Source organism: Diceros bicornis, chromosome 7, assembly GCF_020826845.1.
Source record: "Diceros bicornis minor isolate mBicDic1 chromosome 7, mDicBic1.mat.cur, whole genome shotgun sequence".
Lineage (NCBI taxonomy): Eukaryota > Metazoa > Chordata > Mammalia > Perissodactyla > Rhinocerotidae > Diceros > Diceros bicornis.
In genome coordinates this window covers 19,379,556-19,395,143 of record NC_080746.1, presented here as the reverse complement: position 1 = coordinate 19,395,143, position 15,588 = coordinate 19,379,556, and the positions used below count along the sequence as shown (strand labels likewise).

At 50.3% G+C, this 15,588-nt stretch overlaps 1 protein-coding gene across 11 annotated transcripts in view; it reads left to right on the top strand.

Annotated features, from left to right (window-relative positions):
- CEP164 (centrosomal protein 164) overlaps positions 1-15,588 on the top strand; it is a 63,951-nt gene that overhangs the window by 29,206 nt on the left and 19,157 nt on the right. For 6 of the 11 annotated variants that reach the window (XM_058545141.1, XM_058545137.1, XM_058545139.1 and 3 more), the window contains 6 exons: positions 3,519-3,902; positions 4,935-5,015; positions 6,893-6,976; positions 11,012-11,097; positions 12,105-12,272; positions 13,208-13,324. In XM_058545141.1, coding sequence (XP_058401124.1) covers positions 3,519-3,902; positions 4,935-5,015; positions 6,893-6,976; positions 11,012-11,097; positions 12,105-12,272; positions 13,208-13,324 — 920 coding nt within the window. Of the gene's footprint in view, positions 1-3,518; positions 3,903-4,934; positions 5,016-6,892; positions 6,977-11,011; positions 11,098-12,104; positions 12,273-13,207; positions 13,325-14,978; positions 15,161-15,588 lie in introns of those variants that run through there. The other 5 variants (XM_058545146.1, XM_058545145.1, XM_058545148.1 and 2 more) reach the window with 4 other exon arrangements.

The following is a 15,588-nucleotide window of genomic DNA, read 5'->3' as shown; positions in this document are numbered from 1 at the left end:
CCGGAGGAGACAGACGGAGTCTGAGCACAATGAGCTGAGAGCAAAGCTGTGCTGAGGGTGCAGTCCCCCTGTATACCCCATAAAACACCGACACAGGAGACTGTACACCGGGGCCTGGAGTGTGCATCCTGGGCCTGGCCTCACGCCTTGGGCCCCGTGATGTGATGAGGAGCAGGAGCTGAGTGAAGGGAGAGGAGCGTGGAGTCAGATGGGTTTTCCCGACACTCGGCTCTCGCTCATCCATTTGTGGAGAATCTACAACACATGTCTATTCTCCTTCTGCTGTCCTAACCCTCAAGATGTACTGCTGGCTGTCGTGTTGTTCAGTTAGTCGACATGGATGCAGAAAATGCAAGCTTGTTTATTTTGATGTTAGCCATGTTTTAATATTTAGGCAGATAAAATAGGATAAGCTCCGTCATGTGAAAATCTTCTTTTGAGGAACTTAAGCTTGAGAATTGCATAGACTGGGCCTAACGTTCTTGTCTGTATTCTCTCCATGTAAATAAATAGGAATCTCTACCTGTATCTGGGGTCCTCTGATTTTTGATAGGTTACTTGTTTTTCTGTCATTTTGAATATATTAATAGTTAACATTTGTTTAGCTATTTTCCATTTAATAAGCACTATAACAAATATAATATAGTTTGATCCTTGTATAACCTTGTAAAATTAATATTACATCGCCATTTTATGGAGGAAGGGAAGCTTCAACTCTTATATCTGCATGACACACTTATTCTTTATTAAAAATTCAGTCAACAAGCATTTACTGAGCCCCTATCATGTGTCAGAAACTAGGCACTGAGGGTAATAGGGAGCTGATCTGATGAGGGAAACAGATGAGGAAATCAGCAATTAAAATATAATAGTTGTTATGGGAGAGGATGGGGAAGGCTCGTCTCAGGACAATTGCCCCAGGGATCGAGGAAGGCTTCCTGGAAGGTGTGATGCTATGAGGACCAGTGGGAGTTTGTCAGGGTAGCATTGTGTGTGTATGTGAAGAGTGACCATGGCAAAGTGGTGAAATAGCATGATGTTTACTCACAGGCAGGAGGAGATGTGTGCAGGGAGTGGCTGGAGATGACCCATGAGAGGCAGGCAGGGTCTGGACCAGGAAGGGCTGTGGGCCAAGTGAGGAGGTGTGAACTTTATCCTGAAGGCCATGGGCACTTTTTGTGGTCTGACATCTCCTCTGTCCCCTAACCCCTGTTGCCAGGCAGCTGTCTTGGGGCTAGGTTTCACTCCTTCCTTCAAGCAAGAGAGCCTTTCTTTATTCGTGGGATGAGCATGGCCAGGGTGGATTGGCCCTGCTTGCTGAATGAGGGAGTGTGGCTGGCCAGACACCCCTCACCCACCCCAAGAAACTCCCACGTCCTTCCTGGAGTCCATGGAGCGCCACAGAACAGTTATTGAGCTCCTGCTGAGTGCTGGCCACTGTTCGAGATAGTGTGATGAAAAAGCCTGGCGTCACCTGAAGATCTCTTGAAGAGAAGGTGCCCATTTCACCCTCTTCTCCTAGCCCAGTGATCATGGCAGATTTCTTCCATGCTACAGGTTAGGGGTGTTGGGTGGATGGGCACATGCCTTGCCTTCATGCTGCCAAGGCACAAGGGAGGCCCACCCCTTCTCTCCTTCACCCTCTGCTTTTCTCCTTGGGACAGGCTTGGGGCTGGTGAGAGTATCACCACTGTCCAATGCCCCTTGCTTTGGGTAGTAAAGGCTCATAACCAGAGCCACCTGGGACTTCTTTCACTTTTCTTCATACTCAGCTGACTTCCTTGAGGGCAGGATCTATGTCTTGTTCATATTTGGGTTCCCAGGTTGGTATTTGGCACATATAAGATGGTCAGTGAATGGGCGTGTGGGTCTCATCATAAAACCTTAGTTTAACATTTATGGAACACTTATGGTCCGCCAGGCACAGTTCCCAGTTCTTTAACTCACTTAATGAGTGTTAACTCATTTAATCTTCCCATTAACCCTTTGAGGTAGGTCCTACCATATCCCCATATTTTAGAGGAAGAAACTGAGGCACAGTGAAGTAAAATAATTTGCCTAAGGTCACTGTAAACGTGGGGCCAAGACTTTGGACCTTGGTAGTGTGTCTCTGAAGCTGAGCTCTGAGCTGCTCTGCTTTCTGCCTCTCTTAACTGTTCCTGGAAAGCCTGGGCTAGCTTGTTAGTAGGCTGCCAGACCTGCAGGCGCGTGGTCATGGCTTTGGGTTCAACAGGTCCTTTAACATACAGACAGCATCGATGAATGCCGTGTTTAGGCCTCATTGGACCTCTGGACTCTGGTCATCATGCTCCTTGTTTGAGTCTCCAGGGTAGGGAATCAGGAAGTCTTAAAAATCCCTGCTCAGAAATTGTTCAGACTGGCAGCCCGAGTGTTAACACAGATGTGTTTGGGAGGAATGCTCCTCTGCCTGAGCCCAGGAGAGATCGCTGGCTGTATTTCCAAGGGAGGGTTTTCTGTTTCTATTTTGGCTGGCTCTAAGGGTTTCTCCTAGTCTTTAAAGTGAGGTTTGTGTGTGAGAAGCAGGTGTGGCAGCTGTAGAGGTGCGCTGCCCACATCTCCTTTCAGGAGACCCTGCCGAGGGGACATTAGTGGATTGATAGCCTCCATCTGCTGCACCTGGATCCATCCTGGCTCAGGCCAAGGCCTTGCTTGTTGATGGAGTTCAACAGCCCCTAGAGCAGGGCCATTTCTGCCTGATGCGGGACTCCTCCAATGGGTAACCTGCTTGGGGACTCTCCGCAGGGCTGGCCAAGACTGTCTCAGAACTGTGCTGTGGCCCGAGGCTCTTCTTACTCAAGCCCTCTCCTGTCACAGGTCTCAGACCTGTGTTCTGAGGGCTCTCCCCACCTTCTTTATCTTTCATAGGCATTTCCCCCAATAAATCTCTTACACATCTAGTCCCCTCTTGGCATCTGCTTCTCAGAGCACCTGAGTTGACAGTCCTCTGTCAGAGGACCCTGTCCCCAGGGTTGCTTGTACAGGGGAGGCTTTAGGGAGAGAGCCAGCCTCATTGCTATTGAAGAAGGGCACCCTCCTGGTATTTTTTTCCCTGCTGCCTTTTAAAAATGAAGAATATAAATTCTAGACTTTGGTACTTTTCTCTCATGTGATTCTCCATCATCGTAACTAAGTATTGGTTTCTGAGTCTGCAATCTTTTGATTTGCCTAATCGGGCTGGAAAGAGACAGATTTATTACTTGAGGACGTGGTAGGTGGTGATGGAGTTGTATAGTCCAATGCAGTGGTTTCCAAGCCCATCAGTGTATGGGGGTCAGGTTTAGTGTATCCAAATCACCATAGAAGTTCAGATTCAGTAGACCTGGGATGGGGTCAGGAATCTGTATTTTAAAAAGCTATTGGGATGTTTGATAACCATTGGTATCAGAGCACTGGCCTGTAGGAGTCAAGGAAAGGCAGCTCCATCTTGTACCAAGTCTCTAAACTCCTTTTATTAATTCCTGACGTCTTCCTTTCTGACATGGTCTGCTGATCCCTAGGAGTCCCCCAGAACAAGCCAGCCAGAGGAGAAGAAGGACATTTCTCTTGATTCAGATGCTGCCAGCCCCCCTACTCCCGGCAAGCTCTTCAGCCAAGGTGCAGACAGCAGCCTGAGCAGTGCCGATGGCAAAGGGCGACAGGGAAGAGGGGCAAGTTGGCTCCCAGAAAAAGAAAAGAATGAGAAGAGTGATCCTGGGACATCCAGGAGTCTGGTGACCCTCGGGGTGGACCCTGGGGGCGATCAGCCTGCCAAAGCCAAGAAAAAAGAAGCACCAGAGGACCCGGTAGATGCAGGAGAGGAGGGTTCCAGGAAGGAAGAGGCAGCAAAGGAGCCAAAGAAGGATGCTTCTGTCCTGAAAGAGAGCAGATCAGATGCCAGTGAAGTAAGTCACTTTGTCCCACAGGCTGTTGCCGGCTACGACCCTCTGCTGCTCTGTTAAACCCTGTGCAAATTCCTGTCCCCACATCTTTATTACTGAGTTAAGAGCTTCATTTGAGACCCTGCACTGGGCTGTCAACATCAGCCAGAACCCTTAATTGTGACAAATATGCCGGGACCCAGCAGGCAGGAAAATCCTGAATGAAACTCCAAACCTGCTGGCACTAGAAATTCAGAGCAGAAATTTGCTTTTCCATTGGCACCCTCTTGGGATGTTTATGTTCTTCAGTTCTCCTACTTATGTCCTCTTCCTGTTTTTTGCTTCCCCTTCTACTTCTTGACATCTGTTTGGGGTCAGTCATGTTTGCGGCAGTCTGAGTTCCTATAGAGAGAGCAGAATGTTGAGGGGGTGGGGGACAGTTGGGAGTGTCCTGTCCCAGCATTGGCCAATTAGGTTACAGGAAGACTCCTCATTGATTTCTGTGGCTCTTTCTGAACCAATCCAATACACGGGAGTCTTGCTTTGGCAAGACCAGACCAATGACCCAAATGGACAACAGTAGGACCCAGTGCGGAGAGCCTTTGGCATTTTCGATTTTCCAACCTTTAGTCCTGTTCCTCCTCTAGGTAGATGGTGAGGAAATTCATTTAAAGAGATTTTAGCTACTTCCTGGAAAAGATACTCTGATTCTGTTTCTTTAGAATAGCATCAAATCTCCCTGTTGCCAACTTTCTAACCATCTCCACTACACTTCACTCGGCTCTTCTTACACAAGTCAATCCTTGTTGACCTAAGTCATCGTGTGGTTGTTTGTGCTCAGCTCGGCTGCCCAGCCTGAGTGGGCCGGGGCCTGGTGCATGTGTCCAGAGAGAATGAGAGGGTCTACAGGCCTCTTTCAAGTTTTCCAGAAGAGGTGGATTTTAGTTTGGGCTCCGCCCTGTGTTGGCAGCATGACCTGAACAGAATTTCCTGGATAGTGATCATGACCCTCTATGCTCTGCTCCAGGCGACTTCTCTATGGGTCTCTTTCCCCAGGAGTCAGAAATTAGTGAACACGTGAAGGAACTACAGCTCTCAGACTCGGCTGCTTCTGACCCCAAGTCCTTCCTTGGCCTGGTGAGTCTGAGATGAGGGGCAGCAGAGTGGTGGTGAAGAGCATGGATTTGTGAGTCCCTGTGGTTGAGTAATTTGCCTAGCATCACACAGCTTGTAAGTGGGGAAGTTAGGATTCACACCTGGGTCTTGTCTAACTCCAGTTTCTCAGCCCATTAACTAAAGATAACACTACCTATGTTATAGGTTTATTGTGAGAAGACAGTGAGGTAAAGAATGTAAAACATTAGTATATACACATTAAATAAATGTAGCTGTTATTACTATTACTGCTGTGTGAATTGCCTGTGAGATCATTGCCTCTGGGCTCTAGCAGGAACATTACATGAATCTAGGAGGTTAGAGACTGGTTGTGTGTGTGTGTGCACGTGCACGTGTTTGTGTGCACACATGCCCGTGCTTATGATTATGGAATCACTGAGCTATGGTGAGGACCAGTCATCAGGCTCTGGCCAGGAGGGATGCTGTGGTTTCATTTCCAAAGTTAAGACTTTGTCCTGCGATGCCAGCATCCGTGGTTTCTTTGCCCCAGACCTTTCGCCCAGCCTGCTGTATCCCGGCTGCATTTGCCAGTTCTGTATCTAAGGGGAGTAGTTTGGGGTGCTTTTTGGCAGAGCATTACCTCTGGAAGTTGTGCTCCATCTGTTTGGAGGAGGCTGATCAAAGGGAAGGGATTAGTGGGAGAGGGTCAGGGATGAACAGTAATGATACGAGGGGCGCAGAGGAATTAGAAAGTTGTGTGCTGTAGCCCCTCACTGAGCCAGGGGCTTAGGAGGCAGATGGCAGCTGCATTAAGTGGAGTTGAACTCAAACTGAAAGGAAAATGTCACGAAAAAAGAAAACCCACAAGCTAGGAAGGGAAGGCAAAAAAGTCATTGTTGGCAAAAACTGTCATGAAGAATAGCCATGTCACAGAACTCTTTGAAGCCAGGGCCCTGGCCCTTCTAAGGGAGTTACCATGTGGAGAAATGTGCCCTTCAGCATTTTTCTTCTCTATGGGAGTAGGTGGAGGAAGCCATGGACAGCAGGACCAGACCTTGGCTGGGTGTCCCGCCATTTATCAGGGCTGATGACAGAACTGTCCCTATTAGCATGCTGTCAGGTAGCAATCCTTCACTTAGCCCGGTGAGGATCCTCGGCTTGGAGGGGGTGGGACCGTGGTTCTATGGCAGCCAAAGGGCAGCGGGGGAGCTGGCATCTGTGAGGGCACTTGCTGTCTGTCCCAAAGAGAAGCCTGTGGAGGAAGTACCGCTAATTAATCTCCATTGTTCAGAGTGGCACCAGTATGGGAAGGGGAAAGAACAAGCTGGGAGGAGCCTATCAAGTTTCATTTCCAAGCTGCCCACAGGTCTTCTGGGTACTTTGGGCACCAGGAGGGAGAGGCAGCTGGAAAGTGACGGCTTTGTAGCACGTGCCATGCAAAGAGCTCGGGCTTTGGCGTCAGCCAGGGCAATCTGACCCCAGCCCATTGCTTATCAACTGTGTGACCTTGGGCAGAGTACATGTGCTCTCAAACCTGCTTCCTCCTCTGTGAAATTAGGGCAAGAGGATCAGTCTCACAGGGTTACTTTTCCCCGTAATTTTATTAAGAAAAATTTCAGACATACAGAAAAATTAAAAGAATTTTACAGTGAGTACCCACATATTCACCACCTGGAGTCTACAAGGAACATTTTCCCATACTTGCTTTATCACACATCTTTCCATCTAGTAACAGTGTTATTTTGAAGATTGAATTAATTAGTAGATGTCGAAGTGTTTAGCACAGCACCTGGCACATAGTAGGTGCCTTTCTGGAAGGTTAGGGGTAGAGGAGAGGCCCTGGTGGGTGCTGACTGTGACGAAGGCAGAGTTGACCTCCCCATCCCCACTGTCTCCAGGACTTTGGTTTTCGCAGCCGGATCTCGGAGCACCTTCTGGATGTTGCCGTGCTTTCCCCCGTCCGGGGTGGAGCCCGCTGGGAGGTGAGTCTCTGGGTGGTGGGCTGGGCTGGGGCCTCACTTTTTGGGAAAACCAAGGTCTGAGCTCTGCCCATCCCAGGGTGCATTTCTGGGAGTTGCCTTCCTTTAATTCATTAAGGCATGGCCCTGACGGTCCTGGGAGGGGCTTCTGATCCTCTGTCACTGCTATGAATTAAGGCACTGTCCCCCCACCCCATATATTTGTCTGTTTATCCATTCATTTAGCAACTGAGGATCGATTGCTTGGTCCTGTGCAAAGTGCTGTGTAGATTGCGGATTTCAAGGCACTTCCCAACCTGGCCCATCCAACCTCTGCAGCCTCATCCTCAGCCCACCTCGCATGCACCAGCTGTGTCCAGCACTCACAGTTCCTAGGGTGCCCCATCCACCTCCTTCACTGCTCTGCCTACTGTGCTGCTTCCCCTTTGTCCTTTGTCCCTGTGAGCTTTCTTGGTCTTGGAGTTCCACCTCTGACGTCACCTCCTCCAGGCAGCATGAATCATTCTCTTCCTTTGTTCCCTTTAGTGCTGCTGCCTTTGTTTTATTGTTCTTTGTCTCCCCAGCCAGATGTAAGCTCCGTGTGGGCATGGGTGACATCTGACCCAGAGTAGGGCACAAGGATGACCCAGAGTAGGGCACAAAGATGACTCAGACAGAGATCCTGTCTTTAAGGAGCTTGAAGCCAAGAAGATCGTTTTTTCCTCCTCTGGGGTTTGTTAAGAGAAGAAAGATTCTGGCACATAGTCTCTGCAAGTTTAAGGGAGCATTTGGTTTGGGTGAAACGGAATTTTCTTGGGTGAAACAAACAAGGTGTTCTCAGTGGATCAAGCCTGGGAGCGGTTAGTGAAATGAGCACTGGAGATGGGGTAGTGTTGTGAGGCCGGTTGTGTGGTGTGTGAACCTGACGTGTTCCTCTCAGCTCTGGCTAATAAGCCTTCCTAGGCCACTGCCCAGCCACCAGGTCCCTGCTGGACCTTGGTTACCACATTTGCAGCACTGGAGGGATGTGAAGGCGCAAACAAAGGCAGGTGGGATTAGTCAGGAAGAGTTTGGAGCAGGTGAGTTGTGAGGCACCTTGGGCAATAGATAATTGGGAAAGTTACCAAGCTGGCCGGGCAGGGTGGATTTCCATTGCCCTGGCTCCAAAACCTGGCCAGTATCGGAATGCTTGGGGGCTTTAAAAAAGGCAGATTTCTAGGTCCTGCCTAAAAATGAATAAGGCTGCCAGCCTCTTTTCGGGTCATGCCACTTGGTATAAAGCAGTAGCAGGGCCCGGCTTGGATTTGGTTCTCACGAGGCACCCTCTGAGGCAGCCGGCCCTGGCAGAGGAAGCCCTAAGCTATATCTCATGACCAGCATGTTGGAGCATAGAGCAGTGCTGGGTGCTCAGGTTGGCTGACTGCGTAGAGCCCTTTGTGGGTCTCAGTCTCCAGCTCTCTCCCGTCTTCAGGGCGTGGAGGGGTTGAGCAGGGAGGCAGAGCTGGAGAAATGAGCAGCAGCCTCTTTGTGGGACAGACAGAACTGAACGTGCTGTCCCCTTTGTTTTTCCTAGGGGCTCTTGCCCATTTTCCATATTCTCTTAAAAAAATTGTTTTATGCAGCTTTATTGAGATATAATTGACCTGCGATAAGCTAGACAATATTTAAAGTGTACCATTGGTAAATTTTACCATATGCATACACCTTTCAAACCACCACCACGGTCAAGATAATGTTCATAATGAATTATAAACATAATGAATATTATAATAAATTATAAAAGTGACCATAATGTTATCTCACATAACACGGAAGGTCCAAGTCCTCCACTTCCTGCAGCCTTACACAGGTGGGGATTATTAACTGTTTCCATTAACAGTTTTCGTGTGCCCTTCCAGAAATTTTTCTGTGTACGTATAAGCATGTATCTATTTTCTTCCCACAAAAATTGGGACTGTGCTATAAAATTGCTTGGTATTATGCTCTTTAAATTTGAGAATAGACCCTTGACTTATTTCTAAGTTATTTCAGATCTACCTTTCTCTTTTTATTGGTTGCATAGCATTCTGCTTTATGAATGCACCATTATTTGTTTAACTGGGGACAGGATCATAAAAACAAAGTCCAGAGCTGTGTCAAGGATGGGGAAGTGGTGTCTTGTGCAGTCTTCGGCCAGAGGCCTCTGACGTGCTTGCTGTCTCCCGTTTCTGAAGAATGCTGACATGGCCGATTTCCTTGTTTGGTTCTTTTGGTTCCTTTTCTGGGGCAAAAAGTTCTAGAAGTCAAGTAAAAGTCTCCTCCAAGGACCTCTGTCTGGGTACTTTCCGAAGGTAGCCCCTTTTCTCTAGCAGGGGTCTAGTTCAATTTCTGGCAGAAATATAGAAGATGAAACAGACAGACTGTTTCTGCAGCTGGTCCTTTCTAACTCAGGGCTCAATCCCCCCACTTTGATTGCCATCACCCTACTATGTTACCCATCTTATATTTTAGTTTCTTAAATGGATTGGCCTGTGTGGTTTATTTTTCCTTGAAAAGTGAGAGAGGGAGCTGTTTGCTAAGCTTGGTGTGATTTGTGGGGGAAGACAAGTTGCGAGTTGACCAGTGGAGGGGAAGGGTGGGCGGGAGAAGGCCTGCCCGCCCGTGCCATTGTCTGCAGGCTCTGCCCAGGCTGATGCGATTAGGAGTGGCAGCGCTGGCAGGGAGCCCTTCTGCTTCAGGCACCAGGAGGTGCTCATTTCTATTTTTAATGTAATTTGGGGGAGCTGGCTTTTAGTTCAGGGCCTGCCCTTCCTCGCCCATCCAGATGGCAGAGTCGGCCACAGCTGCTGGGGCTCAGGCTGCCAGTGGAGAGGCGTGGGGGCCTGTGGGCACAGGGCTGGGAACACTGCAGTGTACCAGCCCGGCCAGAAGCCTACTGTGGAAGATGGAGTGAGTGGTCTCCTGCCCCATCTCTCCTGTTAACCCTTGTGTCCCGGAACAGACGGGGCTCCTGTCAGCGTGACAGAAGGAGTGGAGGTCCTAGAATGAGGACTGGCTCTGGCAAAGCTTTTTTTTTTTGTGTGTGTGTTAGGCTGGAGGAAGGTGGAGGAGTGTGAGTAGGGGAGCTAACGTTTGTGGCATGCTTCCTTTGGGCCAGAAGTTGGGCTTTATGCACATGATCTAATTTAATCCTCACCAGAAGCCCTGTGAGCTGCGGTTTACTATCCCATTTCGTAGTGGAGGAGACAGACTCCCAAGGTAGGAAGTGCTAGAACAAAGGATTGAGTCCAGGCCAACTGCGGTACTGTGCCCCTGTGGCCCCACCCCTGCAGATAATTTAAAATGATCAAGAGTAGTCCCCTTTTTCACCAGCTTGCTAAATTTGCCTAGACATCCAAGCTTTAAAATGAGATTTGGGTTTTTTGTTTGGATTGATGGTATAATCGCTGACTGGGAAGGGGCCATCATTGTCCACTGATAAGGCCTGGGTGCTTGGGGGAACTCGGAATGCAGCAAAGGAGCACTCTGTCTTTCTCGCGTCAAGCGCCCAGATGGTGCCCTTTTTGTCTGGAGTAGAGCTCTCTCTTGTTTCACCAAGTCTCCATCTCCTCAGGATCCTTCCTCTTTAATGTACTTGTCTGCTGCCCCCAGTTCTGCCCACTTAATTTCAGCATCCCCCTATGTCGTTGGCACAGGAGGTCTGGGGCCTCTGTGGATTTGGGGATCCGTGGATGTCTCTGCTTTCTCTTTGCAACTGACAGTGAGGACTTTCAACAGCAGGAGGCAGGATTTTCTTTTTCTTGTGTGCTCTCCTTCAGCTTCTGGCTTCTGGCTCTGCATGCAGTGGCTGTGGTGTCTGACTCATCCTCCCCAGGCCAGTAGGGAGCAGCTGCGAGCCTGGGGGCTTAGCCAGAACCCCAGGAGGCTCATTGTACAGTAGACAGCCCTTCTCTTCTGTATCCTGAGTGGTCCTCATCCACTTGAGAGCCACCTCTCACTGCTTCCTCCTAGGCATGAGAGTCAGAGGGACCCAAATGCAGATCTCTCCGGTATACGCTTTCTACTGTTTCTTGCCTACAGGCCCAGGGGTTGGGAAGAGAAGACAAGGATGACAGCCAGTCCAGCCGAGAAGAGCTGCAGAGCAAGCAGTCCAAAGGCTTGGAGAGGTACAGTACATGGGAGGCCACCTTCAGGGACCTTTGGGATGGCATGGACTTGGGCAGAATTCTTGGCTTTGGTCTGTGTGGCTCAGTGTGCCCCTGCCTGAAGACAGATGATGAACCCACTGGATGGCCTTGCAAAGTCTATGTGTGTGCGTGTGTGCGCACATGTGTGTGTGCGTATATGTGTGTGTGCATGAGCAAACCCTCTGATTCTGCACCAAGACAGGAATGTGTAGTGCTGCTGGGTGTATTTGGTGAGACTTTGTGTGCATAGCATGATTGTGGGCCCGGGGCTCTGTCCTCTTCGCTAGATTGGATTAAGCCATGTGTGTGCCTGGTCATGGGCCGGGGCTCGAGTTGCCTGCTGTAGGTCTAGGGGAGCCATGCTAGAGGGTTGGTACTGCAACTCAGAGCTCTAGCCAGGGCCCTGCCACGTCAGACATGGCTGCAGCTGACTGTGTGTGTGTGTGTGAGTGTGCGTGAGTGACAGGGGCTTCCAGCTTCTCAGGCCTGAGCCCCTGAGAAGAGAAGGGCTGCCACCCTGGAAGGGATGAGGGGTACTCATTCTACTTTTTGGACCTCGAAAAGCTATCAGCTTCCTTACTTCCTTAAAGCTATAGCTTCATGAATTTTCTATAGTCTGATCACTTGAGTCTGGGTTCTCTTTTTCTCCCTATTTTCTGCTCAGTTCTTCCATCCCTCCCTGGCCCCAGTGATGGTGAACTCTGGGAACCGATACACCAATGAGTGTGCTCAGCTCTCACTCCTGGGCTGAGCAGATGCCGTGCGGGGACTTGGGAAGGCTGAGTCGAGTCCAGGCGAAGGGAGAGCTCAGTGGGGAGTTTCTCCTGCCTGCTTTGCCCTCCGTGGTTCTCCACGCATTTGGGGCGAGGACTGGGGTCCAGCCTGGGAAGAGGAATGGACCTAGGTCCACATAATGTACTCTCAAATTCTCTTCCTGCTCTCCAAATGGAGGGGCCTGACTCTGCTGCTCTGGCTGGTCTGACCAGGTTATCTCCTCCACTTCTGCGTGGGGAGCGGCTCCAGAGTCCCCTTCACAGCCAGGCCACTGAAGAAGGGCCTCCACAGGCCTGTGAGGGGCAGCCCGAGCGGAAGGGGGCAGAGGAGCCTGGGGAGGACTCTGCAGGCAGCCCCATCCCACCTGTTTCCCTGCAGAGGTAAGGGTGAGCTGCAAGCCCCCCAGGGTGGTGGTGGGCTTGTCCTGTATGTAGTTGTGTGTGCTGGGGCTGAGGGAGACAGGGGTGGGGGTGGCAGGCCTGGAGAAGTGGGGAGAGCTGGGGTGGGTTTGCAGCCTAAGCAGTAGCAACAGAGGTTTCCTCTTAGTGTCTCACATGAGCTAGGGAGTGAGGAAATCTGCCTCTTCCTAGTCCTCAGTCTATAGCTAAAATTGGGGTGCACAGACTGATTAGGGTAGCTTAGAAACTCTTGAATGAGGAAGCATCTCTTCTGACCCAACTGCCGCCTTGCCAGGGGTTGGGGCAGAGAATGCTGTCTTCCCGGCTGCATTGTTCCTGCTGCGGGGGCCATTTCTCCCAGTCCCCATCTGCCAGCCCCCTCCCTCCCAGTGTCATCCCACCTCTAGTCATTCAGCAGACCCAGGTAGAGCCCTGTTGTGTGCTAGGCCCCAGGGAGAGGGAGGTGCAGAGTCCAGGCTTCCTTAAGGCCAGCTGAGAGGACCTTGGCTCCCTAGCGTGGTCCAGAGCCTGGTGTATATTTGCTGGTTCTTCTGTTCCCCTGGCAAGAGAAAGATGCTGGTCTTAGAGCTCATCCAGTTGGAATGAGTCACTGGGGGAAGTTGAGCAGCAGCAATGTTCAATCAACAGCATCCGTTGAACACCTGCTGTGTGCAGAGCTCTCCTTGGGCGCCATAACCATTCTGCGGCCCACATGGGATGTGAGTGTTGGTTTTCAGTGTAAACAGTTCTGGAAGAGGCGGGGAGGGAAGAGTGAGATTTGAGACCCGAGATAGGGAAGCTCTGTTGAGGCTGCCGCCCTTGTCTCCATCACAGCCCTTTGACCCCGAATAGGGTACGTCTGAAGCCTTTCGCCTTCCTACTGGCTTTAACACTGTTGCTTCTTTATTGCTATCAAGGGAGGAGACCCCAAGCCCACCTGCCACCCATGAGAGGGACATGGAGCCGCACTCCCAGGCGGAGGAGCCCAAGGAGAAGGTGGCGGTCAGCCCCAACCCGCCAATCTCTCCAGAGGTGTAAGGGCCAGTTTCAATGTGTCTGTCCCTGTCCTCCGCTGTGCGTGGATTGCTTTAGTGCTCGTCCACTCTTGGGAGGTGGGGAAGGGCTGCTTTGGCCCTTGCCTGGCGGTAGAGCTGGGGGAGGGTGAGTGTACCCCTGGTTCTGTGTGCAGCCTTGAGAGCTGGGGACGTGAGCAGCCGTCACTGGTCCTCCTGTGGGTTAGCTTAGGTCCCCGGGGCTCACCTGGTCAGGACCTGGGGTTCAAGAGTGGGAGCAAGGGGGTACCTCCTGGCTCGTTACCAGAAACCTGGTAAATAAGGTTTTCCCCTCTACCAAGCATGATTTTTCTTTTTCTTGAAAATTTTTATTGAGGTATTTATATACACAAAAGTACACAAATCTGAACTGTACAATTCAATGAATCTTTACACATATATACACTGTGTAACAACCACCCAGATCAGATGTAGAACATTTCCATCCATCGAGGAAGTTTCAAGCCCCTTTCCTCTTAATCCACCTGCCCCAGCTCACCACTGTTCTGGCTTCTGTCCCGTAGATTCATCTTTCCAGTTCTCCAACTTCATATAAATGGAATTGTACAGTGTACAGTATGTATCGTTTGCGTGAGTTCAAAGCTCACGTATGTTGTTGCACCAAGCACTTTTAAAACTTAGAAATCATTTAGCTTTTCTCCTCCTATTTGCACCTTCCCCTCTCTCCCCCCTTTTACAGATGAGGAAACTGAGGTTCAGAGAGGTGAAGGGATTTGCCCACAGTCACATTGCTAGTCAGTTGCAGAATGAGGACTAGACTCTAGTCACTGGAGCCCCAGACTTCTGACTTTCAGTCTGCAGCCACCGTTCCTTTTTGCTCTGTGGAGAGAGACAGGTGCCAGGGTTATGCAGTTTTTACTGTGTGTGAACTGAGCAGTACAGAAGGATTAAGAGTCATCAGGATTCAGGGCTGGCTGTTGAGCAGAGACAGGTTCATGTGTTGATTACTCACAGGAAGTGTCACCTAGAGCTGGCAGGGCACATGAGCTCAAGATCTCATGTCATCACCAGAGCACTGCAGGGGTGATGGAGGGAAGGGGGAGCCCCATTTTTCAGGTGGTGATATATCCTACAGTGACAGCTCTGATGCTGAGCAATGACATGGCTTTCCCAAATCTCCTTGGTGACTGTGGACAGCCAGATCAGAGTGCTTTTGATGAGGACAGGAAGTGAGTGTGGTTCAGAGAGAGGACCCTCTGGGCAGAAGTCAGAGGTCAGAGGGCATCTTTCAGGCCTCTTGGAGGGAAGCTGGGTGGTGAGGCTCCTCCCCGGCTGCCTTGGCTGACAAGTCCCCTCACTTGGTGTTTTCCTCTGTGTCAGGGACGCTGCCCCTGCTGGGGTCTCAGAGACACTTTCCTTGACCATGCAATTTCAGCTTACACAGTACCCTTAGGAAATGTCTTCTGTTCCTTCCCTGAGTCTTCAGGCCCCTTAAGTTCCTTGTTGTTAATCTTTACAGCTACAGTGGAATGGATTGATTTCTGCGTTTTGTGGGTAGTGTCTCTGTGTCTGTATCTCATTTGTACCTGTGGGATTGTAATTTATGGAGGTGACTGAGTGACCAACTTGGAGGGGCCAAGGCCACTGAGAGAAGAATTTGTTACTACATTTCCAGGGAGGAGAGGGCCTGCCGTGCCACACAGGCCACATGGGGAAGCACCAGGGCCGGTCAGGAGGCAGAAGAGGCGAGAAGGGAGAGCATGGCCCAGAGTCTTGATTGGGGATTTTGTGGGAAGGAATGGCATAGGCGGGCTGAGTGCCCTGAGAGAGTTTAGGATTGGGTAGTTTGAATGCTTTTTTGGGCTCTGGGCTGTGAGGGTGGGGTGGTCTCTAGTTGCCTGGTAGCTGGCCCTGGGTGACTTAGGGCAGGGGAAGTGTCCGCTTGGTGTGAGTTAGATGAGGAGTTAGTTGGGAGTATAGACTGGGGATTGGTTGGTTTGCATATGAAAGACATGTTCCCTTTGCTGTGTATAAGAATTGCCTAGGCTGGGAGGGGCGATGTCTCCTGTCCAGCAAGCTTTTTAAGATGGCAAAACATCATACAATATAGAAAATAAAAAAACATGATTAATACAGTCTGTCACTTTTCACAGATGTTGTCAAGCTGAATCAGGAGGAGGTAGGAGCAAAGGGCAGGCCAGAGAGCTTGGGCAGGGCCAGCAAGCAGCCACCGTGGGGCACGCTTTGTGGCCAGAAGGCCTGGGTCTGGGAAACAGGGATATCCT